Raw genomic sequence first — 26,766 nt, forward strand, 5'->3', positions numbered from 1 at the left:
TTAGAGACTGAGATTCTCATAAGAAAAACACTCTATAGCATTTATTACAAAAAAATATGAAATACATGGTGTTACTCCTGTTGAACGTATTTTGTAGTAAACATTGTGATATCGTGTAAAGGCCAAACTTTACAAACAGCACGGCCTCTTACAAGTCCCTGGGGAACGGGTCCATATATTCGAGAGTCTGCAGAATTACTATTGTTATCACCTTCGAGCCAAATGTGTCCTATTGGAACCTAATATTAATAAAGAGATATTACAATCTAGTAATACTTTTTCATTTTTTATATATGTAATAAAATCATACTGTATATGTAGTGTAACCATGACGAACTTTATCCCCAGGAAGTCCTGTAATCCGTTTACAAATATGCTGCTGTGGATTCGATGGACATTTCGCAATAATTATGTCACCCTTTGACATTCGTTGCAAGCGTGGTGATATATGTTCCGTGAATAAAACGTCATTGCTGTATATTGTGGGTTCCATAGATGGACCTGTACACTAAAATATATAAGCAATGAATAACTGCATTTATATCTATCACTATTTATAAACAAAATACATAATACATTGTGAACAATACTGGCTGAATTCTTCTTGAGGTAGCGATTTTGGTACCACGATCATATTCTACTTGGAGTTGGTACTCTATGTTAGGAACTATAACACGACTAACGTATTCCTCTCTAGTATTTCTTTGCTCAATGCGTAACCTAAAAGTCGTACTCTCCACAGTAAATCATGATGTAATCGATAGCGTAAAATGCAAATTAGAAGTAAAAAATTATTACCACAACGAAATCTCCGATGTATTCCAAGGCGCAGTGTGTTACGCATCCGTATTGCAATATAGTACCAAGAGCACCGACTAACTTAAAGGTATATTTGTGAAACATTATGGCTGGTACCACTGAGCATTATCGAATGACAGTATATTTCACTACGTTGATACAACTTTAAAAAGTAGTAAGGATTCCTTTGAAACCATTCCCGTCTAAGCCGAAACGATTTATTTTGGAGCTCGTTAAATTCGGCAAAGAACTTGAGCAAGTGTGAATTGCGTTCTGTGGATAATTTGTCTCGACTGTCGGCATAGTAGGTTGTTTTCTCCTACTACTGACAACCGGCAAATGAAACAACAAAAATACCTACAAGAAACAAAAATAATTATTCTTGTCAACGTTAGTTCTTATCAAAATCGTTCTTGACACTACTGGCGCACTTAGTAAGACTGTCTAGAGTTTTCTTGTCTTCGAACGAGGTAGCTCAGTTAGTTTGTGAGTGGCTATCGAGTGTGAAACTGTTTCTGATGGTTCTTGACAATAGATTATACCAGAATGAATTCCTAAGAATTTTGGTACGCCTTTCGCGATTAAATAAACCATTTAACGGTGCGCGTAACATGCTCTCGAGCTGCACTGAAATAAGAAGAAATTCAAAAGAATCAACGAGTCAATTGGTGAGCTTTCTAGATATTTCATTTTTGCCCCAATATAACAATATCGAAACTCGTGGTCCGTTCCAAGATGTTCACGTTAGAGGCACTTTGTACGCCCTCGTACGTACTTTATCTAAAATGGTCCAAAAGATACTTTTTATACTTTACTTAATGTAAAAACCATCGGATCACTACTAAAACTTTTATTGCACGCTTACCACTATTCAGGGAGCAATATATTTTTCTCCTAATGATTCATTTTCACTGTTCTCTTTCTCCTTGGTATTCCTCGTGAATCACTCACGGATTCTTTCAAGGTAATTTCTCTATCTAAATAGTCTTTATGGCAAAGAAGACTTGTTTCTCTCTTTATCTCAACGTTACTAGCCTTTTTTCAAGGATCATTTTTCTGCTTGTTGAATCGACACCGGCTACTTGTATCCTTGGTCGCGTTCTAATTAATTCACAATGTTTCTAAGCGCGAGATCGTTCTGATTTTTCATGGAATTCTATTAACGATTGCTGTAGGTTAAAATTCCATTGCATTTTTAATCAATTAAATTCGAGGATTCTAAGAAAAATTTGTTAATAAGACAAAACAGATACAGCTATATACCTACTACTAGATTCATGTATCATTCTGAATGAGACTTACGAATGTATATTAATTACGTGACTTAAATTTAAATTCATTTTTCGAACCGGATGTCTAATATTTACCTGGAAAATGGAAACCTAACGTATACCGTTGTTGTCACCTATTAGAGGCAACAATGTACATACACTTTATTGTTAAAAAGTACATATCTTAATGAAATGATCGCTTACTAAGCTCCGATAGACAGATATCATAGAAAGTTTAATATATTTGCCGACTAGTCGCTCCTTCTAGATAACGCGTTAGTATAGAGTTTACTGGTATTACAAAAATGAAAATAGGTCTGGTACTCGATAAATCGAAGTACTGATTAGATTATCATTAGAACATTTTAATCCGTATTGTATACATTCTGTACTCGGATAATCGACAAGACGTTTCTTTGTTTTATCTCATTTTACTTTAATTTATAATATTTTCCTGCAGATAATTCGTTGCCAGGGTCGTATTTGACGTTAGTAATAAGACATTTAGTAAATCAGTTCCTATGGATAACGGGCATTGATCGGCACTTTCGATAATAGCAATTTGTCGATCAAACTGATATCTAATAATATAGGTCACACGAATTCGTTAGATAATTTTAATAAATCAATATATAAGATACTCAAAATAATTTTCTTCTTTCTGTCCTACATTACTATCATTACAAATTAGCCTGTCTGTTGAACCTCATGGTATTAGCTAGATTATCGTACCGATTAACTTTTACTAATCGCGCGAAATTGTTTAACTTATAACTAACGAGATTATTCATTTGAAGAGACTGATTAGGTTTGTCCTAATTTCTCATTGATTAAAATGTTTGCTTATTTTAGATTTAGATAACACACAAAAGGAATTATGGGGCGCTACACAGGAAAAAAATGTCGACTTCTAACGATGCTATGGCTGACATCTTTCTTTTTCCTGGTCGAGTTAATCGTCGGCTATGTGACAAACTCTATGGCTTTAATTGCCGACAGCTTTCATATGTTATCGGACGTTGTGGCACTTATCATCGCCTTCCTCTCTGTCAAGGTTAGTATCAATATTCTCACTATAATAAAAAATATTGTCTTGAGGATCACTTTATACTCATTTTTATTGTGAATGACAGATGTCACCCAAGAAGTGGTCGAAGAATACTTTCGGTTGGGCCAGGGCTGAAGTACTGGGTGCACTCGTCAACGCCGTCTTCCTCGTTGCTCTATGCTTCAGTATCACCGTTGAAGCTTGCAAGAGATTCATCGAGGTCGAGAAAATTCATAAGGCCAAGCTGCTTGTGGCCGTCGGCGCCCTTGGTCTACTGGTCAATTTAATTGGACTCTGTCTGTTTCATGGTAAAATGGCAAAATTGTTTCACTATGTTGCACAATTTATTTTTCAACCTTTTCAAGATCAATACGCTTATTCACTTACTAAAGCGCAAAGGAGAAATCTCTCGCTCTGATGAAAAAAAAAGAATTTTTTTTGTATGAAACTACCTTAGTACGCTTTCGTAAACTTAAACCTTGAAGGACTGTATTATGGTTTATAGATTTAATTAATTGATTAACCCTGACTTTATTTATTAACCAGGCCAACGATCGAACATTGAGAATAAAATCTCGTGTATAGGAACACGTGATAAGTAAGTCCCTTGGTTAGATTAATTTTACTGCAATTATGTAGGTAATGCAAGAGGAATGTTAAACTGTCATAAGGAAGTGACGAAGCGCAACGCAGTTTCCGTATCTCAAAGATGTTCGAGTCCCGCCTCGATGATGTCCCGTATAGGTCAGCTAATGCATCTCTCTTTATTAGACGAATGTGCATTTATTTATCCATTCAATAATGAAATGGAATGGTCGAAGCAATAGCAAATGATTTGTAATCGACACTTGGTTGCACAGAGCGAGAGAGTTTAACGATAGCGACATTTCCATGCTGCTTGTATTGCAGCGAAACGCGGGAATGTAATGCTGATACTCTGAAACAAAAGTTTTTACTAATTTTTAGAACATGGAAGCGAACACGGACATTCTCATGGAATATCTCGAAGTCACAATAGATTAAGTACTCTCGTGGGTACCGATGATAACGAGAATGACGAAACTTATCGGCCACCCCCGCCGCCAGTTAAAAAAGCACACGGACACAGTCATGACCCAAGTCAGATGAATATGCGAGGAGTCTTTCTTCACGTACTTTCAGATGCTCTAGGCTCTGTAATCGTCATAGTCTCGGCTGTGATTGTTTGGCAAACAGAGTGGGAATATCGGTAGGATTTTAGTTTTATCTAATTAATTTATGGCCATAAGAATTTTAAAAAAATCATTTAACAGAATTGTCAATCTAGGTACTATATAGACCCTGCCTTATCTCTGCTGCTCGTTCTTCTCATTCTGAGATCTGTCTGGCCTCTTCTTCGGGAGTCTGCCTTAATTTTGTTGCAAACTGTTCCAACTCACATACAGGTAATTTATATATCCTTAATTAATGAGCTTTTGCATGTTTACAATGAAAGTTTCTTGTTAAATCTATAATCTGTTTGCATATTTTATAGGTCGATGCTATCCAGCAGAGGTTACTGGATAACATCGATGGTGTCTTGGCGGTTCATGAATTCCATGTATGGCAATTAGCTGGTGATAGAATCATCGCCTCGGCACATATACGTTGTCGCAATCTCTCAGAGTACATGAAAATAGCTGAACAGGTCAAAGAATTCTTCCACAATGAAGGAATCCACTCTACAACTATACAACCAGAATTTATAGAAGTGAGTATTTCTTTTAAAAATAAACATCAGTTTAAACCTTGATTCCTGTGAGCCAACTGGTATTATTTCTGAAACAATTTATATTTATATCGCTCGAACATCTGTTACAGTATCATTCAAATACCGCAGTACAGGAAACTCCAACAGAAGACTGTGTCCTCGACTGTCCGAAGACAGACAAACCTTGTAATCTCGCGACGTGTTGTGGACCCTCCAAACAGGTAATTTATAATTGCCATTAGTAATTTAACTTCTTGAAATTCCTTATATCCTTCTGTCACGTACTTCATCCCAATCCGCACAGTATTACACTAAGAGAAATGAAAGTCCTGCTACGTCCCAGAAATCACGATGTCTTGGTCGTTGTTTGGAAGGTATTCACTCGGAGTCAAATACCGTTTTAGGTACCTTATCCATTCCTTTATAATAATTAATAATAATACCTTCGCTTTTATGAAGTCATGTTGCGCATGGTTTCTATACTGTTGAGTATTTTGTCTTGATTAATTTAGGGTCGTGAAACACCATCCCCGAGCGAGACGCCATACGTATGCCGGCAGCGAACCACAACTTCGATAGGTGGTACAGAACAACAGGGGGTAAATGAGATGGAGCGCGGTCATTTACTCTCCATGCCTGATTCGCATCACTCCGCCCAGCTACCACATCCGCAAGCAGTCCCACCGAACGTGTGATTCGAGCTCTCCGGAGGATCTCAGTTAGGTGACACAGAGGGCTCCCTCATGAGGCTTCTAAAAAAAACACCAGCGTCTCCGAAGGCCTTTCTTTTACTGATTCTGAAGGTCCTCCGGAAGCTGTCGCACAAGCTAGATGAGAGAACACTCCCTTTTGGAGATTTTTACATAGAGAACTTTCAAGAATCTTTAAAGGCTCTTCAGGAAATGAATCTGAGACTTTTAGCGAAGTCATATTTTAAAGTCTTTAAGAACTCGACAAGGATGAGGAGAGAGAAAAGAGGGAATTTAGTATTTGGAAAGTCTCTGGAGAGCTCTTGGGGTTTCGGGAACTCTCACTCTTTCACTTGACGGCCTGAAATGTTTGGACAGCCATTTTAACTTCACGAATTTTCTTATTTCTTTTTTATCATTCCTTTTCTTTCTGCTCACGTTCTACGAAGAATTAGCATTTGCGAAGCTGGAAAAGATTCGTTAATTATATCGAATGCCAAAGGCATTGACACCAAATGATTAATATATGTGTATAATTATAGAATGGCCGAGAAGTAATAGGAAGCCAACGGTCCTTTAGCTGCCTTCCAAGTATATTCTTGCACATACACAATACACGATACTATATTACGTTACGGATCGATATAGGGTCTTAGAGTACACTTCACACGATTTTTTCTTTTTTTTTTTAATACTTTTTTCCCGTATTATTTTTGAAATATAATGGGAGAAAGGGAGAGAGGGAAAAATAATAAAATTACAATCAAGTGATTGAATAGAGATCACGAAAATTGCTGAGAATATTTATGTTAGAACAAATTTCTTTGCTACTTACAGAAAACGCATTCTTTTTATGAATTGTTGTTTCCAGTTTTAGTGACAATTTACTGGACGTGATAAAATGTGCACATGAGTAATCTTCGAATAAAACCGCGAAACTACCGTATCACGAAAATTTTATATTTAAGTTCGTGAGATAGACATAATTATCATAGTATTGAGGTTTTGGAATTGGAAATAAATCTTTTTTTTTCGAAATGGTTACGAGTGTCTATGTATTGTCTTTCAAAGTGAAATGGCAGAAAAATATTCAATGATAGTAAGCAAAAGCTATTAATAAGGCACCGTAAGTGTAAGAACTCGAGCTTTTTTTTCAGGGGACGATGGGAAAAAATGAAAGCACGAATTGCAAACAAAAATGAACAACAAAATTCCTGTAACTTTCAGTTGCTTTATTTGAAATTATTGTCTCTTTATAAATTAAGTAATCTCTCTCTTTCTCACACTCATTCTGAGGCTGTATTTACTTCTTTCTTGCATTTATTACCTTTGAATTCAAACTAAATGTATTCAATAAAAAACGAGAAAGCTTTCTCAAGCCATATTGAGGAACCTTTGACGGTCACGTTAAACTCTAAAACTTAATAAGGACTCGCCGCAACGCTCACGACTTCGACTTACAAAGAAACAAAGAGAATAAAAACTTTTTTAGCAGACATAAAGAACACGTGTAAATAAACTAAGGAGAAATATTTATATCAAATCGATGTTATTACTATGCGAAGAAATATAAGTTTTATGCATCGAAAAAAGAAAGAAACCATGAATTCTGTAGAAATATGCCTTTATTTTAATTGTAAGACTTCGGAAAATACTTGTCAGTCCTATTGTGACATTATAATCGATTAAATGAAATACCTTATTTATAGAGATGACGATGGTTATACCATTTGCGTAACCTGTTGATTTATCCAAGAGAGGAAATTCACTACATTGATATATATACCAGGAACTCCTGCTGTCGCACAGCCTATGCCCCAGGCGACCATACCCACAACTTGAAAAGCTCCGAAGCCATTTTGACAAACTAACGGAGAACCGCCATCTCCCTAAGAAATAAGAAATTTTTAATTATATTTGTTAGATAAATGACGTCTTTAATAATAATAATAATACTTTCTTACCGTGCAGGCATCCTTGCCCATTTCTCCTCCAGCGCAGAGGAAGCTGTTACGATCTAGGACAAAGAACTGACCAAGACGTGTACCCCGCAACTGCGTCTCGCATGTTGTCTGACTTAAAATTGGTACATCGACTTCTTTCATGATACTCTGATAACTTCCGCTTGATCCAAATGCGTTTTTACCCCAACCGGAAACCCAGCACCTTTAATAAAATCGATGAGCAATAGATGTCCAGAAAGAATCCTTATTTGTTCAATGTGTAAATGAAAAAAAAAATACCTAGTTTGTGGTGAAGGCATTGAATTAGGCAAACAAGCTGTATTAATGTTCGGACTGGATGAAATTGGAACATTGGAGGCAAGTCTTATAACGGCTACGTCATTTTGTAAATTTTGCGAATTAAAATTTGGGTGAATGAAGAGCCTGGCTACTTGATATTCCTGATAAGGATATTGTTCGGTCGTGCTTCGTGCGTCCCATTCTCCCAGACGTACTTTAAATCCACCATTACTGTAAATATTATTCTGTGTATATAATATATAATAACATTCTGTTTCTTATACCTACATTGTTAATATCAAAATGAAAACTTACCGATAAGCGGCTACTTTGTGAGCAACAGTCAAAACATGGTTAGAATTAATTAGAACACCAGAACCGATATAATTATTACTAGTTGTCAACAAGGCAGCCTGCCAAGGATAGGCACCGTAGCTCGCTTGTCCTGTAGGTTGAGGAGTTGCAGGAATTTTTCTTAAACCACAAGTACCATCAATGACGTTCCCACCTGTTCCGTCGCAACAGTATTCAAAACCCGGAGTACAAAATGTGCCCTACAAAGTAAAGTATATCAATGAACATATAATAGCTATTGAACATTCTTTTATGATAATTAGTTTATCCATACCATATTAACAATCCTTATATCAATTAATGGAGAAGAAGATGAAAATCTTTGACAACTTCCTTGTGGTACACAGGTACACTGCTGATTACCAGTCGGTAAATTAAAACCTTAAATAGACAAACAGGATGATAAACATTAAATTGTATTAATCGTGTTTACCGTTATACATTTCAAATGCACTGGCTAGAATTAAGTATTATTTGTTTTACCAGGTGGCGAGGATGGATTTGATCCAGTGAAAAGAAGAGTTTGATCTTGTCCATCGGTATGTTTGATAGAGAAGAGCACAAAAGACACTAAAACAATTGAGAAATACATTTTTTAATTACGATTGGAAAAGATATTTTCTCGTTAAAAACTTTACCGAGGATACGAGTATGTAACTTCACCATGAGACTGTTTTATAGAGATTCTGCCGGAAGGGACTATATTTTTTATTTCGAAAAAAATTATTCTGAACCACCAGCCGAGGCAGGAATAATACACGACCTTCTCCTGTTGGACGTTTTAATTCTAAGTAACAATGCCTGCAAAGCGTTACGTTATTGGTAAAAACGACAAATTACTTCCTCTCGTAAAACTATAGTCTATTATATTATTTGCTGCATATGAATGGAGCTTCGAGGATTCCCAGAATGACTCATGTTTTAAGTACAAAACGTGATTTGACGTTGAAATTAAATTTCTTAGCTACTCATATAAACTCATATACCATATATATTCTAATAATAATAATACTTAGGTTATTGACATTAATGTTACAACGACATGTAACAGATTCATTGCATAAAATATATGACCCAGTTCGATGTAGTTTTATCATAGACTTATCACTATTCATATTAGATCAGTCATGCATCGTGAATCAATTATGTTTTTCCAGTTACCACGAGTTCATTAATTATCAGATTTTTTTTATAGAACGAATAGGGAATCATAAATTAGAAATCGGCCGCGGTCTTCTGGTCAATTGTGCTATAAAAAGAGACTATCTGTTTTTTAATTTCTGAACGAGTGCAACAAGTTATCAAATGTTTTATGACTAGATTAACACAGAACGTTGTCCACAAGCCTGATAAAGGCAGCCAATCATGAGGTCAGTAATGAGGAACCATCTTATCATCGTTATCAGTCTTGATATCACTTGATGTGAAAATTAAGCACAACAGTTGAACTTATAAATACAATTATTTAACTAGCTACTAATTACTTATTAAGAATAAACATGCGTAATACTGCATCTGTGTTTTTGTTCTTTACACTATTGCTTCATCAACACCATTTTGCATACGGTCAGTACAATAGCTGATAGTTACAGGATGTTACTGTTAAAGTAGAATAAAATTTATCTCGGTTTCCATCGTGACGATAAGAGATCGCAGTTTCCATTTATCACTTATTATTGCTGTAAGCGTAGGTCGAGGTTGCGGCGATTTAAATCTCTGAAAGGTCAAAGATGGCCGCCAACAAATTACGTGATGCCCATTGAAATAGTTGGTACCGAACAGTTTTTTATCGTTGACAAGCCTCACCTTGAAAATCACAGTTTTTTAAACACATCGTTTATACATAATTGTAATGTCATCTACTAGTTCAATTCGAAAAAATAAGCAGGTACATTTTATGGTCTTTATAATTTGTATTAATATTTATTGTTAATAGGTTTAACATGCTACCAATGTAAAAGTGTATCAGCTACCAGTTCTTGCATTACCAATCCTGAGGAATCGGCGGTTTGTGAAAAAACCTACTGTACCATTTTCAGACGCGAGCTTCAAGATCCTGCTGGACTCGTCATTGCCTTCTATAGAGCCTGTGATGATTTTCCACAGTTCTTAAATACGGTCGTCGACACGCCGTTCCATAAAACGTATTATCGTGCATGTACCAGTGATCTTTGTAACGAAGGAAATGGATATGATGAATTTTCTGTTTACGAAACAGATGAATTTGATTCTAATATTATATATGTTCCTGGGATAGGATCATTTGGAAATACCATTGTACCTACATTTTGGATTGTCTTTATAACTGTGTTGAGTCACTTTTGATACAATAATACTACCTTGTTTGTGTGTTAAATTTCTCAAATATTGTAAAAACACTGGATTTTAAATGTTTAAAAAGAATGGGGGATCATAATAATAAAACGAGATATTATGTTTATTAATATATAATAATTTCTTCCTTGCTTTACTTAATGGCTTTATTTATCTCTTAGGGGAACATGTGTGTTAGTATATATTACATCTTCTTTCTTCTTCTATTCCTTTGTGGCTTACTCCGATTAAGGAGATGTGCTAGTTATGTATTAATTCAATTTTGAATATTATTCTATGGCCATGAGTTGTAAAAAGATAGACGGATAGACTAATGTAATATGTTTATGATTTCATGCTGCAGTACCGACGGTTACTATTAAAAATTGACTTAATGCTCTCTTGGAAACTCAGCATTAAATGCACAGTTAAATTTGTTATCTGGATTGTTCTGGGTGCGTAGTTAGTCACTTATGATTTGACAGAGACTTTGGTAGGTTTCAAAGCCACATGATATTTATAAGTCTTTTAAGATCGGCACAAAAGAGTTCTATTAAAATGGAAACAACGTCAAGATCCGTGCACTACGAAGAATGGAAGAGAAGGGTTTGTTTCTTTTACAATAGTTCCAGTTGATCTTTAAGAAGCACGTTGGCGTCTTATCATTTCACTTAGCGTTAAATAACAACGATAATTCACGAACAGATAATATTTACGAATTGTAAATTCAATATTCGAATGCCTTTATAACCAGATTTATATGTAACAACAAGAGTATTCTTTCAAAGTTTATTAGTGTCTGACGCGTCTATCATTCGTTGACTGCCAATAGTTTTATATATGAACTAAATTTATCTTAAAGGCATTTCTGGGTCCTCTTCCACGGGGTTTCCTGAGAGTAGAAGATGAAAGTAACCCACAGCAGCAGCAAGAAGCTGCTGATCAACAAGCTGCTCTTGCTTTACAACAATTACAAATGCAGAGTATGCCAATGCCTGATACCCGAGTTGGTCGTTTAAGTATAACTATCAGCCAGGTTAGCTACCCTTTGAATAATCAGGAGACTATAAGAATAATACTGTATCGCTAACTAAAATTATATTGCAGGCAAAGCTTGTCAAGAATTATGGAATGACCAGAATGGACCCATATGTTCGATTGAGAGTAGGTCATGCAGTATATGAGACTCATACTGATACAAATGGTGGAAAAAATCCACATTGGAACAAGGTGGTTGAGTGGTATGTAATAATTATTAACTTTATTAGATACATATATGTTTTGTCATAAAAACAATGATGTTATGAAAATGACAGTGCATTGCCTGCTGGTGTTACACAAATTTATGTGGAGATTTATGACGAATGTTCATTTACAATGGATGAACTAATTGCTTGGGGACATGTTGAAATACCTGCAAATGTTATTCAACGTGGAGAAACTCATGAAGGATGGTACAGGCTTAGTGGAAAACAAGGGGATGAGCAAGAAGGAATGATTAATTTGGTCCTTAGTTATTCTGTAAGTCTTCCAAGAATTTTTTGTAATGATAATTATTAAGTAACAATTAAGTGGTGTCCGTTTGCGTAGGCAAATACATATGCTAGAGCGGCGCCCATAATGATGGTTCCCTCTTCGACTATGTTTGGAATGACACCCTATGCACCAGTTAACGTTTATACCGCGCCGCCACAGGTGGTTCCCGCACCGCCGGTGATTTCAAGCTCTTTGCCGAATGCTGAGATCGAGTTGAAACAGGTAAATAATATTTTTAAAATTAAGTAATATCTTTTTAATTCATACAAAGAACTCAATAAAAACTTTATATCCAGATCGGAGAGATGTTTCCAAATGTGGACAAGGAGGTAATAAAATCTGTTTATGATGCAAATAGCGGAAAAAAGGATATTACTATAAATTCGCTTCTGCAAATGTGCGAATAATTCCGCGAAATAATTCCTGACCAAAGTATTATATGTGCATATATACAAGACTATCGAGCTCATCAATTAAATTTAACAGCTATGATTAAATCCAGTGACAGTATGAGGACCGTTAAATGTTGTTGGTGTATTTGAAATTAGCAGCTCGATATGCCTATAGAAATATATATATATACACACACACATATCTATACTTTGAAATGCCATATATGTATTTTCTGCTAACTTGTATTTCATTCAGAATGTAATATATTTGTAAATTATTACGATTGCTACGTGTTCTATTTAATTCATACCCATGTTTTTTGGACTATAAAATAAAAGTAAAAAAAATAAAGGGTTATTATTCAAAAATTTATGTTATTATTCGCTATTATAAAACATTCTCGGAATGTTCATATAATCCTTAAAACATTTAAAAATATAAGTCAGGTTTTGATCCTGTAACTGATTAAAAGAATCACTACCGGTAATTTAGTAACGCGTTCGTAATTCTCAGATTACATAAAATAGATTCTTTCCTTTGCCATTTGTTCTTAAATATTAAACTTTACAAAGACCAACTTCTATTCTCTGATATTTTACTTTCCTCAGCATGACCACATATAGAAATAGGTATTCTGCCAATGCGGCAAATATTTAGTTAACGGGTCTGCCAAGATCCTTGCGAAAGGCACTATGCTAGAAATTACATTGAGCATTGAATATATTTTAACACGACTGCAATGTTCATAAAATGGTGAACGCAACAGATAGAGCAAAAGTCCAAGCTGTCTTCTATAGATTTCCATCTTTTCCTCCTTTGTGAAAGCCGCAAATCGACCCTCTTGGTTGTATATCCTTAAACTGTTAAAATAAATGAAGACAATTTAGTTCTCATGCTCATTCTGACTGGGGAAATACTTTCTTTTACCTTGCAATGTCCAGAAGAAAAGAGAGAAACCATGGTTTCCATTGTTTACGTCCACATATGGATACACATCCGAGGTGTAGAAGCGGTTTTAAAATATAAAGCGTCTGAAAGGTAATCTTATAGTAGATAAAAAAAATTAATTTTTTTCTACTAATGAACTTTTAATATACCTCAGCCAAGATAAGTGTTTTTTTCGTCATGGGTTGTATGTCTACCTCTCTGCTTTCAACTGGAGACAACGGTGCCCAATTTCGCATTTGAACCGGTGGTGCATTATTTACTGAGCGTACGATGGTACCAGTACGTTTTAGCGCAAAACCTTCCGCAACAATTGGCGCTGACTGATTATCTTTTAACTTCTCACGATTCAATGGAGATATTGGAGGATTCTGTGTGATACGCTCTTTGAATTTGTAGACTAACAGAAGTCGCAGGAATGCTCTGAAGATTATTTAAAAGAATTATAGATCAAAATTGGATTCTATGACTAATGGAAATAATTAAAACACTGTTGAATTTACTTGAATACTTGAATTAGAAGTATTGTCAACCACTTTCCAGATTCTCCGTATATACGTTGTGCTGAGACTTCTAATAATGCCTCTGTATATTCTATAACTGTTAACCAAACCTTTATTTTTGATTGTAGTTTAGGAAGTTGCGAACTGTGGAAAGTATTACTTAACAATATTCTATCGTTCAAAAGAACTATTAGATTTGGGATTGAATAAACCAGCTCGGAACTTGGAGCTGAATTATCAAAACGGCCTGAAAAAGAAGCAAGAGAATTTGTAAAAACACAAAGTGGCTGTATTAATTATATCAGAAACAAGGGTATCCCTGTATTAATTAAAACTTTCTATGATAATTAAACAAACCAGCTGTAAAATAGGATAAGCATCGTAAAATGCTTTCAACATCTCCAGCAAGTTGTGGGTTTGCAATTATCCATTTTTTGTAAACTTGGTAAATATTAAGAATTCTATAATGTAATGTATTGAGGACCATGGCTTACTGCAAGTAAAAACATTACGGTTATATGCAGGATTTAAAATAAATGTCATATAGCTTTCAAGCAAGTAGTTATAGAAGACAAATACCTGTTACTTTATTATATAAGTCACTATCGACCATACAAGGCCTACGGAGTTATTAAAATTGTAGGTTTTCTTTATCTTATTTGTCACAGTCTAATGTCTTGAGTTCCGTTATTCTAATGGTTATATTGAAATTCATTAAGAGGCTAAATAATGTAAACATTATAAAGGCTGATTTACGTGAGACCGAAAACGAAGCAAGTGTTATAGCAAGTTTTCAAAATACGAGATACTTTCAAAAACCTGAAAATTCGGGAGCCTTGTCGTTAAGTCCGTCGAACAAAAGAGAAATCCAAGAGTCATAGATTAAAGTACAAATTGCATGAGTAAAAAATGAAAATGATGACTACTCAATTAACCTTAGTTGAAAGTAAAATGACAACAAATTATTCTTGTACATTTGAATGAAGTGACGTAATATAATGAAAAATGACAATTACTTAGTCAATTTACGTAGGAATAAAAATATTGAATATTGCATCCACAAACAATTGTCATTTATGTATTATATACCGCTCATTGAGAGTACAGTACCGCAATAAGCCAACTAATTTATGATGAATATTCATTCATTAAGTAGAAGAGTTACTCAAAAGTCTTTTTTAGGGTAATTCTGTATATATTCCTAGGAGTTTGAAAAAATCAGACTCTATTCCACCAAGATGGTTTATTGTTTAAACTCGATTTAACTGTGGGATTGATCAACGAGGTACTTTCGTTTTGAAGATAAACCGTACTCTACTGGTAGTCTACGTATTTAGCTGTGCCGGTGGAATCGGGCCTCGACAATTCACAAGCCTGCTTCACATAGGAACCAACGTTAGGTACCTACTGCACAGCACAACCTGTTTTCTAGAACAACTTTGTACTTTCGATCCAAACAAAAACAAAGCAAGAGACGTCAGTTCGCGAATGAAAACAACGGCGCACGCATGAAATTGACAGCAGACGACACTCGACACTGGTGAACAATTAAAAAGAATAGGAAAATTCGAAAGAACGCAACTTAACGAATCTACAGAAAATGTCTTCGTCACCAGCCCGTGTGGTAAGTTGGAAAAAGCCCGCGAAATTACCTAACGGAATAATCGCGTAAAATTCACCCTGTAGATACGCCACCAGTATTCGCGGCCATTGTACATTTTATATTCACATCAAATGTTCATTTTCAAGTTAAATTTAACAAATAGCGTATTGCGGTCGAACAAAGGATTTCCTTTGATTTTCTTTTATTCTTTTCTTCCGACCCCACCATCCTTCTGTCTACCAGTCGTCTTTCTAGATTTCGCCTCATTCACTATCTCCCGCCACGCCATTCGCTAAGGAGCGTGCATTTTTAATGATAACTAGCGGCATATTTAAACAAAAATGCAAAAACTGAAATTTACACGGTTCACACAATATCTTATTGGGTATTTTACCCTGTCAGACATTGTTTCCTACATTTTCCAGATTTAATTATCATCGCTTATCGGTTTTGTTTATAAGATTAAAACAATAACGTGCTTAAAGTTCGACATTGTTTGTTATCTCTTTTCCCTCCTTTCAGAATTGATCTAAATAACAGATTAAGAAGAGACGAGATGAGCTAAAATAGTATACTAAATTCTCTTTAAAATAATAATGCAATTGTAACCCTTGGAAAGTTGTTCGTTGAAACGTTATTTGTGCCGTTGTAAAATTAACTATACGTCTATTAACTGAACATCGATCACAAACTATTGAAATAACAAGGCGGAATAGACGTTGCTTCGATACATAATAGTTGCAGTATTGTTACTATAGGTATCATTATACTCATTTAGTATTTTATTATGTAAGGTATTGTAAGGCATCTCGTTTCACTATGTTTGGCAGCGAGCAATCACCAAGAAATTAACAATTTCGCCTCATAGTCGACTTAAAAATTCTATATTCTCAATGGAGGCCGTTCGCTAACCACTTTGTTTTTCGATGCGATATGGTACTTCCTGTGATTTATTTATAACTCAACGATCGCAACCCACGTTAATATTCATTAGCTGTTCCTCATTTAGATTAATATCGGCATATTATTGTTAAAGCTCGTACATCGTATAATAAGGAATATTATCGAGGTATTAAACGGAAATGAATTGCTATGCATGTATCAATTCATTTGCGTCCAATTATTTACTCTAATTTAGTTACTATTATACCCTAATAATCGACTGATCCTGTTCGCAGAATTCGTTGATAAATTTATCTACTAACAAAATTAATTAATTTTATATTTCTTATTTACGTTTCAGTTAAAAAGCATCGGACCCAAGCTGGTGCCATTCTTTAAAAGTGTTTCAGTTTATTTTGTTCTCCTGGCAGAGCAGCCGTCACTTTTGACGGCATGCTTCAAATGTCTACCAATTATCAGTCTTATTGTTTTTGTTCTGCTTCATGGAATCAGTTTATCTAAGGAGTAAGTGTGGGATTTGATTGGAATATTCGATATATGAAAGATAAGATAAATTGTTCTCTCTTCTAGATATACGTTTTCGCGAAGAATATTAACAGGATTGGTATTTAGCTGCATTGGCGATGCATTATTGGTTTGGCCTAGCTGCTTTGTACCAGGAATGGGAATGTTCGCCATTGCTCAAATAATGTATATTTACGCTTTCGGTTTTAAACCGTTAAACGCCTCTCTCGGGGCTGTACTTTATGCCATGTGTACTCTAGGTAATTTTTAAAGTTTTTACGGTATATCTTTTACTTATACTTTCTGATTTTTGTTTGCGTACTATTGATTCGACCTGTTACAGTCATTTGTATACTTATGCCTGGTCTTAATGGGGCTCTGGCCATTGGTGTACCCATCTATACAGTATTATTGACTACCATGACCTGGCGTGCTATATCTCGTGTACAATTTTTTGAGGTAAAATCCGTAGATTTATAGTTATGATTAACTAAGAATTGTTTAATTGGATTAATAATATTCATTTTTTCATTAGGAATTATGGACCTGGACGAAATTGTGTAGTTGTGCGGGCAGCATTTGCTTCGTTGTGTCCGACACTCTTATTGGATTTCATCATTTTCACAGACCACTTCCTTATTCGCAGGTAAAATGATAAATATTCAACTGAATTGGAATAGTTCTTTCTATGCTTTGACATGTCCATTATAGATTTCAATTATGTTAACTTACTACGCTGCACAACTCGGCATAGCTCTCAGCGCAGTTGATTCAAAGGAGAATAAACAAACGGTAAAGGAACGGTGAGGACACGGTCCAGTAAAGTTTTAAGGTTTAATGTAGATTTGCAGAACTAACGGTTTAAACTGGTTTTTGATTGTGAGATTTAAAAAATTAGTCAAGACCGGGTTCACTGTATGTGATATTTTTGAAGAGAAGGCAAGTATTTTTAAAAGCTCGGCCAATTCTATTGGATGGCATGAAAGTTTATAGGAGGCAGTAATTATTAATAGAAAGTACGGCAGATAATATAATTCTAACGTGCATTATGCATACTCGTATTATAGTTTATTAGGAATTGGACAGATTAGTCAAACGATCTCCATCGTGTTTAGTAGTGAAACTTTTTAGGTATACGTATACAATTGACTTTTCATTGTTCCTCTTTCTCGTCTCATGCTAAAGTGTAATTAACATAATAAATAAATAAACTTTGTCAAAGTTCTTGAAGTCATTCTTTTTATTAGAAAAATACAAAATTAACAATATGGGAAATACAGCTTATCTACTCCTCGAGATTAACACTATACAATTATTAAGAGTTCATAATTATTAACGTGACTTAAAACGATATGATTTGTACATAATTAAGGTCTATGAGAGAGATTAAATTAAATTAAATTCAATTAAATAACACAACATCTTTGATTATCCTTAATCCACCCGAGCTATATCTTGGTCTTTTTTGCTCCTCCTTTCTTCTGTTTTGGCCTCTTAGTACTTGTACTAGGTCTCTCATCTTCCTGGTTTTCCTCCTTATTCCCGAATCCGTACTTCGCTGCTAATTTCTCACGAATTAGCAAACCCCTTATCAATTTCTTCCAGTTTCCATAAATCCGCTTGTCTCTTTTTTCTTGAGCACGCTTTGCGGCTTCAATTTGTTCCGTTTCCCAGGCTTCCCGAAGGGTGTCTTCAAATTCCTCGCACACGACAAAGCCTTCAAATGCTGGCACTGCGCCCATTCCGCCAAAATTGAAGCCGACGACAGCTGGTGCACAGTCGATATTCAACTTTCTGGCTACACGATTCAATGCTGGTACTGCGTTATAGAACAAAAATGAAGTACATAAAGTTCCCATGCTTAAAATCAACGATTAATTCTCTTTGGATTATAGGACATACAATTAATATGCACTGTTCCTTTAGGAAGCATACACATTTTAAATAAATCTACGTTTCCATATTCGTTTCGTGGTACAATCCCATCCTTCGCAACAGGAGGAACGTACTGTGTAGTTTGCCATTTACCAAAGAGTTCTAAAGGCTGATCCTTGATCATCATACCTGAAAACTTATTACGTATGCTACGTGAAACATTATTTTCTTTATTGCCATCGTTCATAAACATATTAATAATGTACTATGAATCGTAATACCTTGTCATACTTCGGCATTGCCTTAACGATTTTATAGGATTCCTCGCCAGGTTTCACAACCCGTGCATTCTTTACCCAAGTCTCTCTGGAACAGAGTGTGTGTACACAATGCCTAGAATAAATAGCCTCTCCAGTTTTTAAATGCCCTAAAGGTACAGCATCCGGTGGATATAATGCCTCGTATTTTAATAAGTGTCTTTGTAAGGCATATAGAGGATGACCTTTACATTCGCCCACGGTTTTCGGTAGAGGCTGCTCCAATTCCCTATTTCATAGATAAAATAAGGATGTATGAATGGAATGTTAAATTATAATTGATTTGATCTATTTACCTTTGCAAAAGCATTTCATCCTCAGCCTTGGACAGGGCACTTTCTTTCTCTTTCCAGTAAGAAAGACTTTCGCTCCACCATTTTTCATCGACTCTTTGCTTTCTCGTTACTGTTAACCATTGTGGGCAGTATCTTCTTGTCACGTCTTTCAATGTTCCAGAGGAATTCCAGGCTACTACGTACAAAACGGGATTCGTAGCTTTTTTCTAAAAAAAAGTCGATGGATAACAAGTTTTTCTATCGCTATAGTATTCAATTTAACACTATATTTTACTAACATATATTTCCGTAACGCAATGTATCTTCTTCTCCAGTACGCTTACACATATCCAGCTTTCTTCGGATTCGACATAAACCTCGGCCCAAACATCTTGTCCTTTTTTCATTTTAGTAGGATTGCCACTTTCCTCGTCCGAAGATAGCAATTTTTTACTCTTGCTGTACTTAGAATCTTTGGAAGTACTGGCTTTTGCTGTGGTGGAAATTTTTTTCTGTGTATCCTTAGGCGCATCGGATTCACTTTCCGATTCAGAAGACATCTGATTTGTTGTTAATTTATATTTTCTATCTTTAGCATTTCGAGATCTTAATTCTCTCGTTTCTTTTCTGCTTACAGTTTTAGAATTTTTAAGCCCTTTGATTTTTGTCATCTTTTTAGTTTTTGATTCTTTAATATTTTTTTCACTTATCATATTGGAACTAGGCTCTTCCTTTACCTTGTCTTTACTAGACGATGGTTCTTGCTTTGTTTGAAAAAGCTGATCTCTGTTTACTTTTAATGGAGGTGCACAAAGATTTAAAACAAGTCTACAATTTATTCCAATACCTCTTAATGTTGCGACAAAGAGCAAACCCAATTCTTTGTAGTCTGCCACTTTCTTATTTTTAATAGCAGATAATAACGACTCATTGGTAATAAGAGCATCATTATTGTTCATTAGAATAAAGGATTTACAAAACCAGCCTGTGAACTTTTCTAAGTAGGCAAGATCCAGCCTGCCTTTGGGATAACTAGAGGAGGACACTTTTGCTGCAGCAGCAGAAAGAATATCAGGTGCATTAATAAGTTGATTCAAATGAAAACCATGTGAGAGCCAACAGAGTAATCCAACTTTATGGATTAGAAGTTGATTAGTCCGTAATTGTTGATTCATGCGATTTTTAAGCAAAGTTTCCAGGTCCCTACGGTTCCTTTTTTTCCTATTAAACATAATATTATTTCCGGGAAGCGTAATCGTTACACCTCCCTCTGGAATGATATAGTCCGATGCCTGTTGAGCTTCTGATTCTTCCATATCAGCATCTGTATTACTCCCTGTATCATCATGTTCAACTTTGTAATTAGATAATGTGACTGGAGTCTCTCCCAGAAGTAAAAGATCCTCAATTTCTTTTGAAAGGAGACTCGATCTAGATATCGCCTTTTTGTTCTCATCCTCTTTTTTTGTATCATTTCCTTCCTGCTGTCTAGCAGCAATTTCATGTTTCTCCCAATTCTCTAGGTTTTTCAATGTTTGCGTAATAACTTCAGCAGAATTTGTATTGTTGACATCTTCAAATTCATCCTCAGAATCTACAGAAGTAACTACCGATTCAGTTTTGAGGTTAGGTTTCGGTTTATCAAAGAAAGAGGAGTTGAAATTTATCTTATCAGCCGAAACCAAAAATTCATTGCTACTACTTGAACTTTCATCGTCAGAATTCATTTTGGCAACACTCTTGGCAAATAACTGCTATGTCAAATTATTCACACCGTATTTGCGCATCAAAAAAATGCACTATCTCTGTTAGTATTCCCTGGTATTCCCACAAAACGGATAGTCCTTTCGAATGATGTTACCACCAACACTGATTTGCAGATCGCCATTTAATTTTAATCAATATACAGCTCCATCTGCATTACCGACAATGCGCATGTAACAATAGTCGATAAATTAGAAATTTATAACAATGATAATGTATCAAAAATGTCTATTGATACTGTCCCTCAACAGTGCAGGTGTAGAATACAAAAATAAAATTATTTCTAAATATTTGCCGATATCAATAGTTCTCTGAACCGAAAACCGAGAGAGCATGGCCATGGTATGTTATAAGTATCGGATGGTGGCGTAGTTTGCTATAAACTATTTTCGTTAGTCGCGCAGTTTCGCAAGATGGCAAGGGGCGAGGGAGTCCTTTTATCAGGCTGCCCACGCGATTTAAATATAAATCGGGCGCGAAATTAGTCACGATGCTTTAATAGCCAATTGCTAATACTCAAGCTATCGGATGCGTCTCCTTTTAAATGGATACACGCCAATATTCCAAATTTCAAGGATCGGTAGCACCATTGTATATTGATACTTATCTTTTTATGATCATCAAGGCTTGCTGAAGAGATAATATAAAATACGTTTCTTGCCAAGAAATAAATATAGTGTCGCCATCTGTTTAAGGGTGCAGGAAACTACTGATAATAACACGTACACCAAAAAATGTATGACATTTCAACCCCCTAAAAAAACTTCTATGTATACTTGTTCCAACATATCTTCCATACTGGCTACAATCACTAACCATCAGACACAAAGTCTTATAAGGCTACCCCTCTTTACTATAGTATTTTCTCCATGTCATTGTTAACCTGCTTTCGATAGTGTAGACATCTGTCTCATTTGCAGCCAACAGTACTCAAGAAAAAATATTCACATCCCACGTGCCTTCCTCGACTAGTAGTCACTACTGTCTGTCATCACTTCTGAGCTTCTCAAAAAGCTCTTTAGCCAAGTATCGTAAATTCAAGTTGATCCCACGTGAATCATGGATACATATTAACAAGCTCACTTAAACAATAAATATCTATTCTTATTCTTATTCTATAGGATAGAAACCTATAGGTTGTACAGCACAGACTAATTCTTATATTTACTATATAAAAGTTACGTTATACAGCAAAGTCATAAATGTATAAATATATGTATACTTTATAACCTTGAATATTTTTCTGCAATTAGGACCAACATAATTGTTATTACAAAGATGGCTAATATCTTGATTAAAAATCGTTGTATGGTAATATAAAAATGATCAAGGATCGAGGTACGATAATTGGTGGATCACTAACGAAAATATTAGAACTTTAGAAAATGTATGCTTCCAAAATGGTGAATATGAATAGTGAGAATGAGACAGACTGAGTTGAAACACATAATATAAGAAAGAGAGAAACAGAAGCATCCGGGCTTAGGCAGCCGTGTAAAATTAACCCTGAGTCAGAAGCGAGTTATTCCAGTAAATATTCTCCATTTAATTAAATAAGCTCGTTGCATAATCCAGCTGCTACAAGAGGAAGGTCTACGAATACGACACGACGAATATTGTCTGAGGGTTATAATAGGTCAGCATTACTCTGCTTAAAATATATGTAACAATGCCGTGTAGCAAGATGGATGAAAGATAGACAACGCTGGTCAAAAAGGCCTTGATAGTACGCACCTGGTTGGAGTCGCAAAACTGGACCAGGCAATAATAACCTAACCTATATTCCGTGGTACTATTTAAAGAGAACCCCTTCAAGTGTTCCATTTTCTTAGTTACCCTTTTTTACAATTCATATGCGCTTCCAACCTAACTATAAATAAGTAAAATTCTCCCACCTAATTCAAGGACAACATTCTGTGATAATTATCAACAACTTGTGCTCTACATTCTTTATTTTTGTTAATATACACACGTTTTGACTTAGCCTACGCATTCCTACTAACAATTCTCGTGTTTATCTTGTTGTAATATTTTTCGTTTTCATGTTACTACTCTAGTCTTCTTCTTTATGAGCATATACTAGGTGTACGAATAAAATTCGTATATCCACTAAGGAGTGAAATTGATCAGAACTGAGTTTCAAAAAAGACGCCTGTGACACCAAGGAGATTAGAAGTGTCGGAATGGTTCATAAATCAACATCGTTTGTTTTATTCAATACGAATAGCGAAAAGTGGTACAAAACTATTATCATGGCTTAACGCTCCCGATAGACTTATCGGGCATATAGGAAAAGCACAGTGTTGAAAGTTGTGTATGTATTTTTAGGAGTAAGAAAAATAACGCTGTAAAGTTACCACTGTCAAAACTATGACTATTTTGTTGCTATTGTTATTATCAGGTACGCGATACTATAACTACCCACAAGGACACTTGTTCCTTCTTTACTTGTTCTTTTTCTACTTCTGCTTCTTCTTCTACGTACGGCCCGATACCAACGCACGGCTAAGATTAGAATCGAAAATTGTGGAAAACACGGGCTTATCCCTGGTTCGCGAGAAACTAGCTCGCGTGGGACGTCTTCCACGGGGTATAAAGAGAGCACGCAGCTTGCTCTCGTCACTTCAGTCCTCTTCAAGAAACTAAGGATGGCTCTCGAACGTCAAGTCCGCGCTAAGGTACGATATTCTGGAAGCCCTTAAAATCTGCTGCCATTTCAATCAGATCCACTTCGCTGATAATATCTTACGTCAATATATTTTTGGATAAGACTTTTTTAAAAACGTGCTACATACTTCAGAAGACTTATTTTACTGGAGCATAATTGATTTCGTGAATTCTAAAAGATATAGACAATTATATATTTAATTATTAATTAATTTAATCGTCTTGTTACAGCTCGCTGGAAAACGCGACCCCGAGCAGGAGAAGGAAGCTCAGGAATGGATTGAATCCATCCTGGGCAAGAAGTTCCCACCTGGTGAACTCTATGAGGATGTTCTTAAGGATGGACAGGTCCTCTGCCATCTGATGAACAAGATTTCTCCAGGATCTGTTCCTAAGATCAATACCTCTGGCGGACAGTTCAAGATGATGGAAAATATCAATCTGTGAGTAATTCTCTAATGTTAAATTTGTCCGATAGAGTGCATAGCAAGTAACGTGTCAGTTGTCACTCGTCACTACAATGTTTAATTTATAGACAGAAAAAATTCTGACAGAGCACTGATATATTAGTCTACGCGTTATATTGTATACTGGGAATGCCAAGAATTTTGAACGTATTTACGTTTCGCAGTGTAACTCTATATAAATTATACTTTGAATAATTTCAGCTTCCAGAAAGCCTTGAAAGAATACGGTGTGGCGGATGTTGATGTCTTCCAGACCGTAGACTTATGGGAGAAGAAAGATATCGCACAAGTCACGAGCACTATCTTCGCTCTTGGCCGTACGGTATGTATAATCTTAAAAAAAGAATTTTCATTTTCAAAATTATTAGTGAATTAGTTCAATTATGCACAAGCTGGGCATTATGTAATATATCCGACCTTGTTCGCATTCCATTGTAGACGTACAAACATCCTGAATGGACAGGACCTTTCCTGGGACCCAAACCCTCTGATGAGTGCAAACGTGACTTCAGCGAGGAACAGCTCCGCGCTGGACAGTCCGTCATTGGTCTTCAGGCTGGATCCAATAAGGGTGCAACCCAAGCAGGACAAAGCATTGGCGCTACGCGCAAGATCCTTCTTGGAAAGTAAATTAAATAAAACGAACATAAAGAATGGAGAATCGTACTCGTTGAGCACGAGGACCCATGAGCACCCGTTATTTATATTTTGTATGTATATATTTATTTTACCTTTTGTAACTGAATGATATAATATTATTATTTACATCAGAAAACTGTGTTACTCATTTTGATACCGATATTTATCATTTAAAATCCTTGCTATGATTAGGTAACGTAATGAGCAAGTAGTAAGATTTTTTTAAGTCCTTCGTGGTATCATGGAATTACATATAAGAGATGATTGACATATTAGGGCAATAATTGATATTTGCCGCTATATTCGAATTGATAGAATTGCGTGAATCGCGACTACATAACAGAATGAAAATAGTAAAAGCGGAGTGTTGTCAGCTGGAAATACAATCGAGGCGAGTGGCTTGAATAAGTTTATCTCGCAAGCTTGTGACAAAACTGGTAAGGCTGCTGTGGCGTCTTTGAAACTATTTTCGAGGTGCTTATACCCGAGACTCGCGACAATCAGTAGGCTTCATTTCTCACATCCCTAGTTTCGCGTTTCAAAATGTTTCTCCAGCCAAGCACCGCCCATTGATTATTATTGTTCTATTCCGAGATGATCATGTGGTAACAGATCAATGAAATGCAACGCGATAAGTCAACCATGTGATTTTGAGCCTATCGTCATTTAGCACTTTTGGAAACACGTAACTGATGTAATAAAATATGCATATTTTTTACATGGGAAATGGATTTGAATTTCGTCATTATGAGACATATTTCATCACGTGATTATCACGGTAGCTTGTCTCACGAATTATGATGATATTTATGGATACTTTGGCAGACAGTTCACCTTGTTTTCTTTGTTCGACGTTTCGTCCCTCTGTCGGATCTAACACATGAGAAAACGCAGATGAAGTGTTACATATTTTGGCAGACATTGTGCTCGGATGCGATGTGTACGTTATTACGACGGCCGTTTTTATCAGCTCAGCTATGCCGCTTCGCAACACTTACTTCTCCAAGTTTAGAATCTTTGCTTGAGGTTGGTTAGGTTAAACGACGCTTCCACGTAGCTGCAATAAACTGATGATATTTCGAGAGCGTGACTCGAGAAATCGACAAATCTTTTATTGTCGGAAGCAGGTTGATAACAAAAAATTATAGAATACGATTTTACCAACGCAATAGCACAGTCGGTAAATAGAATGATCAGTGGATCAAATCGAAATTTTCTGATTCATCGATGGATAAATATTTTTATCGACAATAATTTTATCAACGGGAATTGCACGGCTGTACTTCTTATCAGTTGTTGTTATCGACGGAATAGAAAACTAATTACCGACGTACACAGAGAAAAATGGTGTTTCATTTTAATTGCAAAAGATGCACGATCTCTTTCTTGCTTCCGCATAATTTCTCAATCATTATGATAGACTATGGTATTTCATGATATCCAGCGAAATTCTATTATTCTCAGTGTATCGACTGTAATTACTATTTCTACCTTCAAAAAAATGCGTATAGTTTTATGAAACTACTTTTTATCAAAATCAAATGTACTGCGTTCTCTAGACCTTTCAAGTACTTTCTTGATGCAATACGCCTATCCCACTTTTTAGAACTTGGAGGAATCTCTGCAGTGTTTATTTTTTCAGAGTTGCGTGAGCTTTACACATTGATATATATGAGTACTCGTGCTTAAAGAAACCTGTATTTGTGTCTCATCTATTTACGAGAGTAGAAGTTCCTTTTGGCGAATGAGTCAGTCTGTAGCAATGTATAGAATATAATCCACGATATTTGCCAAAAATCCTACTGACTTATTTTCATGCCTACGCCATTTACATCATCTGTACTATAGAGTCTATGTGATGAAGTCACGCGATATTCGCAACCTTGTTCACATTGTAGAAGATTGTCTCTCGCAAAATTGCCAACAACCT

At 35.7% G+C, this 26,766-nt stretch overlaps 9 protein-coding genes across 12 annotated transcripts; 5 read left to right on the top strand and 4 right to left on the bottom strand.

The window, feature by feature from the left end:
- Positions 1–13: 13 nt before the first annotated feature.
- Positions 14–903, bottom strand: LOC107269717 (mitochondrial inner membrane protease subunit 1). Its single transcript, XM_015743869.2, has 3 exons — positions 799–903; positions 311–508; positions 14–239 (listed from the first exon to the last, which is right to left on the bottom strand). The coding sequence occupies exons 1-3, from the start codon at positions 901–903 to the stop codon at positions 72–74; spliced, it is 471 nt and encodes a 156-aa protein (XP_015599355.1). The 3' UTR covers positions 14–71.
- LOC107269709 (zinc transporter 1) lies at positions 759–6,917 on the top strand. 3 transcript variants are annotated; one of them, XM_025086977.1, is made up of 9 exons: positions 1,254–1,466; positions 2,922–3,123; positions 3,203–3,425; positions 4,084–4,345; positions 4,424–4,541; positions 4,631–4,846; positions 4,957–5,067; positions 5,359–5,564; positions 6,078–6,917. In XM_025086977.1, exons 2-8 carry the CDS (start codon positions 2,947–2,949, stop codon positions 5,539–5,541), a joined length of 1,290 nt encoding a protein of 429 aa, XP_024942745.1. In that variant the 5' UTR covers positions 1,254–1,466; positions 2,922–2,946; the 3' UTR covers positions 5,542–5,564; positions 6,078–6,917. The 3 variants fall into 3 exon arrangements, with proteins under 3 accessions (XP_024942744.1, XP_024942745.1, XP_015599346.1); XM_025086976.1 differs by lacking the exon at positions 1,254–1,466 and adding an exon at positions 759–886 and having other exon boundaries at positions 5,359–6,573; XM_015743860.2 differs by having other exon boundaries at positions 1,255–1,466; positions 5,359–6,579.
- On the bottom strand, positions 6,905–8,931 carry LOC107269710 (phenoloxidase-activating factor 2). Its single transcript, XM_015743861.2, has 7 exons — positions 8,771–8,931; positions 8,616–8,702; positions 8,407–8,513; positions 8,094–8,332; positions 7,779–8,009; positions 7,500–7,701; positions 6,905–7,424 (listed from the first exon to the last, which is right to left on the bottom strand). Exons 1-7 carry the CDS (start codon positions 8,796–8,798, stop codon positions 7,257–7,259), a joined length of 1,062 nt encoding a protein of 353 aa, XP_015599347.1. The 5' UTR covers positions 8,799–8,931; the 3' UTR covers positions 6,905–7,256.
- A 577-nt stretch (positions 8,932–9,508) lies between these two features.
- Positions 9,509–10,644, top strand: LOC107269716. Of its 2 annotated transcripts, none has more exons than XM_015743868.2 (2): positions 9,509–9,698; positions 10,069–10,626. In XM_015743868.2, exons 1-2 carry the CDS (start codon positions 9,632–9,634, stop codon positions 10,455–10,457), a joined length of 456 nt encoding a protein of 151 aa, XP_015599354.1. In that variant the 5' UTR covers positions 9,509–9,631; the 3' UTR covers positions 10,458–10,626. The 2 variants fall into 2 exon arrangements, with proteins under 2 accessions (XP_015599354.1, XP_015599353.1); XM_015743867.2 differs by lacking the exon at positions 9,509–9,698 and adding an exon at positions 9,717–9,981 and having other exon boundaries at positions 10,069–10,644.
- Positions 10,645–10,863: 219 nt separating this feature from the next.
- Positions 10,864–12,663, top strand: LOC107269713 (toll-interacting protein A). Its single transcript, XM_015743864.2, has 6 exons — positions 10,864–11,051; positions 11,308–11,481; positions 11,553–11,686; positions 11,762–11,966; positions 12,036–12,203; positions 12,278–12,663. Exons 1-6 carry the CDS (start codon positions 10,956–10,958, stop codon positions 12,386–12,388), a joined length of 888 nt encoding a protein of 295 aa, XP_015599350.1. The 5' UTR covers positions 10,864–10,955; the 3' UTR covers positions 12,389–12,663.
- A 60-nt stretch (positions 12,664–12,723) lies between these two features.
- Positions 12,724–15,243, bottom strand: LOC107269711 (peroxisomal membrane protein PEX16). Its single transcript, XM_015743862.2, has 7 exons — positions 14,933–15,243; positions 14,402–14,514; positions 14,180–14,315; positions 13,823–14,069; positions 13,472–13,742; positions 13,302–13,405; positions 12,724–13,234 (listed from the first exon to the last, which is right to left on the bottom strand). The coding sequence occupies exons 3-7, from the start codon at positions 14,307–14,309 to the stop codon at positions 12,979–12,981; spliced, it is 1,008 nt and encodes a 335-aa protein (XP_015599348.1). The 5' UTR covers positions 14,310–14,315; positions 14,402–14,514; positions 14,933–15,243; the 3' UTR covers positions 12,724–12,978.
- A 35-nt stretch (positions 15,244–15,278) lies between these two features.
- On the top strand, positions 15,279–18,056 carry LOC107269714 (lysoplasmalogenase-like protein TMEM86A). Its single transcript, XM_015743865.2, has 6 exons — positions 15,279–15,446; positions 16,669–16,832; positions 16,899–17,092; positions 17,176–17,291; positions 17,368–17,478; positions 17,544–18,056. Exons 1-6 carry the CDS (start codon positions 15,423–15,425, stop codon positions 17,637–17,639), a joined length of 705 nt encoding a protein of 234 aa, XP_015599351.1. The 5' UTR covers positions 15,279–15,422; the 3' UTR covers positions 17,640–18,056.
- LOC107269703 (DNA repair protein complementing XP-C cells homolog) lies at positions 18,055–21,195 on the bottom strand. Its single transcript, XM_015743851.2, has 5 exons — positions 19,599–21,195; positions 19,321–19,526; positions 18,989–19,253; positions 18,735–18,903; positions 18,055–18,651 (listed from the first exon to the last, which is right to left on the bottom strand). The coding sequence occupies exons 1-5, from the start codon at positions 21,024–21,026 to the stop codon at positions 18,281–18,283; spliced, it is 2,439 nt and encodes an 812-aa protein (XP_015599337.1). The 5' UTR covers positions 21,027–21,195; the 3' UTR covers positions 18,055–18,280.
- A 2,386-nt stretch (positions 21,196–23,581) lies between these two features.
- LOC107269715 (muscle-specific protein 20) lies at positions 23,582–24,903 on the top strand. The gene is made up of 4 exons (XM_015743866.2): positions 23,582–23,741; positions 23,962–24,173; positions 24,399–24,519; positions 24,636–24,903. The coding sequence occupies exons 1-4, from the start codon at positions 23,712–23,714 to the stop codon at positions 24,825–24,827; spliced, it is 555 nt and encodes a 184-aa protein (XP_015599352.1). The 5' UTR covers positions 23,582–23,711; the 3' UTR covers positions 24,828–24,903.
- The last annotated feature ends 1,863 nt before the right edge of the window (positions 24,904–26,766 follow it).

The sequence above is a fragment of the Cephus cinctus genome, unplaced genomic scaffold, assembly GCF_000341935.2.
Source record: "Cephus cinctus unplaced genomic scaffold, Ccin1 Ccin1_scaffold0689, whole genome shotgun sequence".
NCBI classification, from domain to species: Eukaryota; Metazoa; Arthropoda; class Insecta; order Hymenoptera; family Cephidae; genus Cephus; species Cephus cinctus.

Excerpts from the sequence above, each read along its gene's own strand:
- LOC107269713 (XM_015743864.2), top strand. The coding sequence starts at position 10,956 with ATGATATTTATAAGTCTTTTAAGATCGGCACAAAAGAGTTCTATTAAA. Across the intron at positions 11,687-11,761 it reads TGGAACAAGGTGGTTGAGTG|TGCATTGCCTGCTGGTGTTA; the intron begins GTATGTAATAAT and ends TGAAAATGACAG. Across the intron at positions 12,204-12,277 it reads CTGAGATCGAGTTGAAACAG|ATCGGAGAGATGTTTCCAAA; the intron begins GTAAATAATATT and ends CTTTATATCCAG.
- LOC107269711 (XM_015743862.2), bottom strand. The coding sequence starts at position 14,309 with ATGGTCCTCAATACATTACATTATAGAATTCTTAATATTTACCAAGTT. Across the intron at positions 14,070-14,179 it reads CTTATCCTATTTTACAGCTG|GCCGTTTTGATAATTCAGCT; the intron begins GTTTGTTTAATT and ends CTTCTTTTTCAG. Across the intron at positions 13,235-13,301 it reads TTTCTTCTGGACATTGCAAG|TTTAAGGATATACAACCAAG; the intron begins GTAAAAGAAAGT and ends TTATTTTAACAG.
- LOC107269710 (XM_015743861.2), bottom strand. The coding sequence starts at position 8,798 with ATGGTGAAGTTACATACTCGTATCCTCG. Across the intron at positions 8,703-8,770 it reads GTTACATACTCGTATCCTCG|TGTCTTTTGTGCTCTTCTCT; the intron begins GTAAAGTTTTTA and ends CAATTGTTTTAG. Across the intron at positions 7,702-7,778 it reads ATGCCTTCACCACAAACTAG|GTGCTGGGTTTCCGGTTGGG; the intron begins GTATTTTTTTTT and ends ATTTTATTAAAG.
- LOC107269709 (XM_025086976.1), top strand. The coding sequence starts at position 2,947 with ATGGGGCGCTACACAGGAAAAAAATGTCGACTTCTAACGATGCTATGG. Across the intron at positions 4,542-4,630 it reads CTGTTCCAACTCACATACAG|GTCGATGCTATCCAGCAGAG; the intron begins GTAATTTATATA and ends CATATTTTATAG. Across the intron at positions 4,847-4,956 it reads TACAACCAGAATTTATAGAA|TATCATTCAAATACCGCAGT; the intron begins GTGAGTATTTCT and ends CATCTGTTACAG.
- LOC107269715 (XM_015743866.2), top strand. The coding sequence starts at position 23,712 with ATGGCTCTCGAACGTCAAGTCCGCGCTAAG. Across the intron at positions 23,742-23,961 it reads AACGTCAAGTCCGCGCTAAG|CTCGCTGGAAAACGCGACCC; the intron begins GTACGATATTCT and ends GTCTTGTTACAG. Across the intron at positions 24,174-24,398 it reads ATGATGGAAAATATCAATCT|CTTCCAGAAAGCCTTGAAAG; the intron begins GTGAGTAATTCT and ends GAATAATTTCAG.
- LOC107269714 (XM_015743865.2), top strand. The coding sequence starts at position 15,423 with ATGTCTTCGTCACCAGCCCGTGTG. Across the intron at positions 17,292-17,367 it reads CTCGTGTACAATTTTTTGAG|GAATTATGGACCTGGACGAA; the intron begins GTAAAATCCGTA and ends TTTTTTCATTAG. Across the intron at positions 17,479-17,543 it reads GACCACTTCCTTATTCGCAG|ATTTCAATTATGTTAACTTA; the intron begins GTAAAATGATAA and ends TGTCCATTATAG.
- LOC107269703 (XM_015743851.2), bottom strand. The coding sequence starts at position 21,026 with ATGAATTCTGACGATGAAAGTTCAAGTAGTAGCAATGAATTTTTGGTT. Across the intron at positions 18,904-18,988 it reads CAATGCCGAAGTATGACAAG|TTTTCAGGTATGATGATCAA; the intron begins GTATTACGATTC and ends ATACGTAATAAG. Across the intron at positions 18,652-18,734 it reads AGGAACAGTGCATATTAATT|TACCAGCATTGAATCGTGTA; the intron begins GTATGTCCTATA and ends TCTATAACGCAG.
- LOC107269716 (XM_015743867.2), top strand. The coding sequence starts at position 9,885 with ATGCCCATTGAAATAGTTGGTACCGAACAGTTTTTTATCGTTGACAAG. Across the intron at positions 9,982-10,068 it reads CACATCGTTTATACATAATT|GTTTAACATGCTACCAATGT; the intron begins GTAATGTCATCT and ends TATTGTTAATAG.
- LOC107269717 (XM_015743869.2), bottom strand. The coding sequence starts at position 903 with ATGTTTCACAAATATACCTTTAAGTTAGTCGGTGCTCTTGGTACTATA. Across the intron at positions 509-798 it reads ACATCGGAGATTTCGTTGTG|TGTACAGGTCCATCTATGGA; the intron begins GTAATAATTTTT and ends TATATATTTTAG. Across the intron at positions 240-310 it reads ATGGTTACACTACATATACA|GTTCCAATAGGACACATTTG; the intron begins GTATGATTTTAT and ends TATTAATATTAG.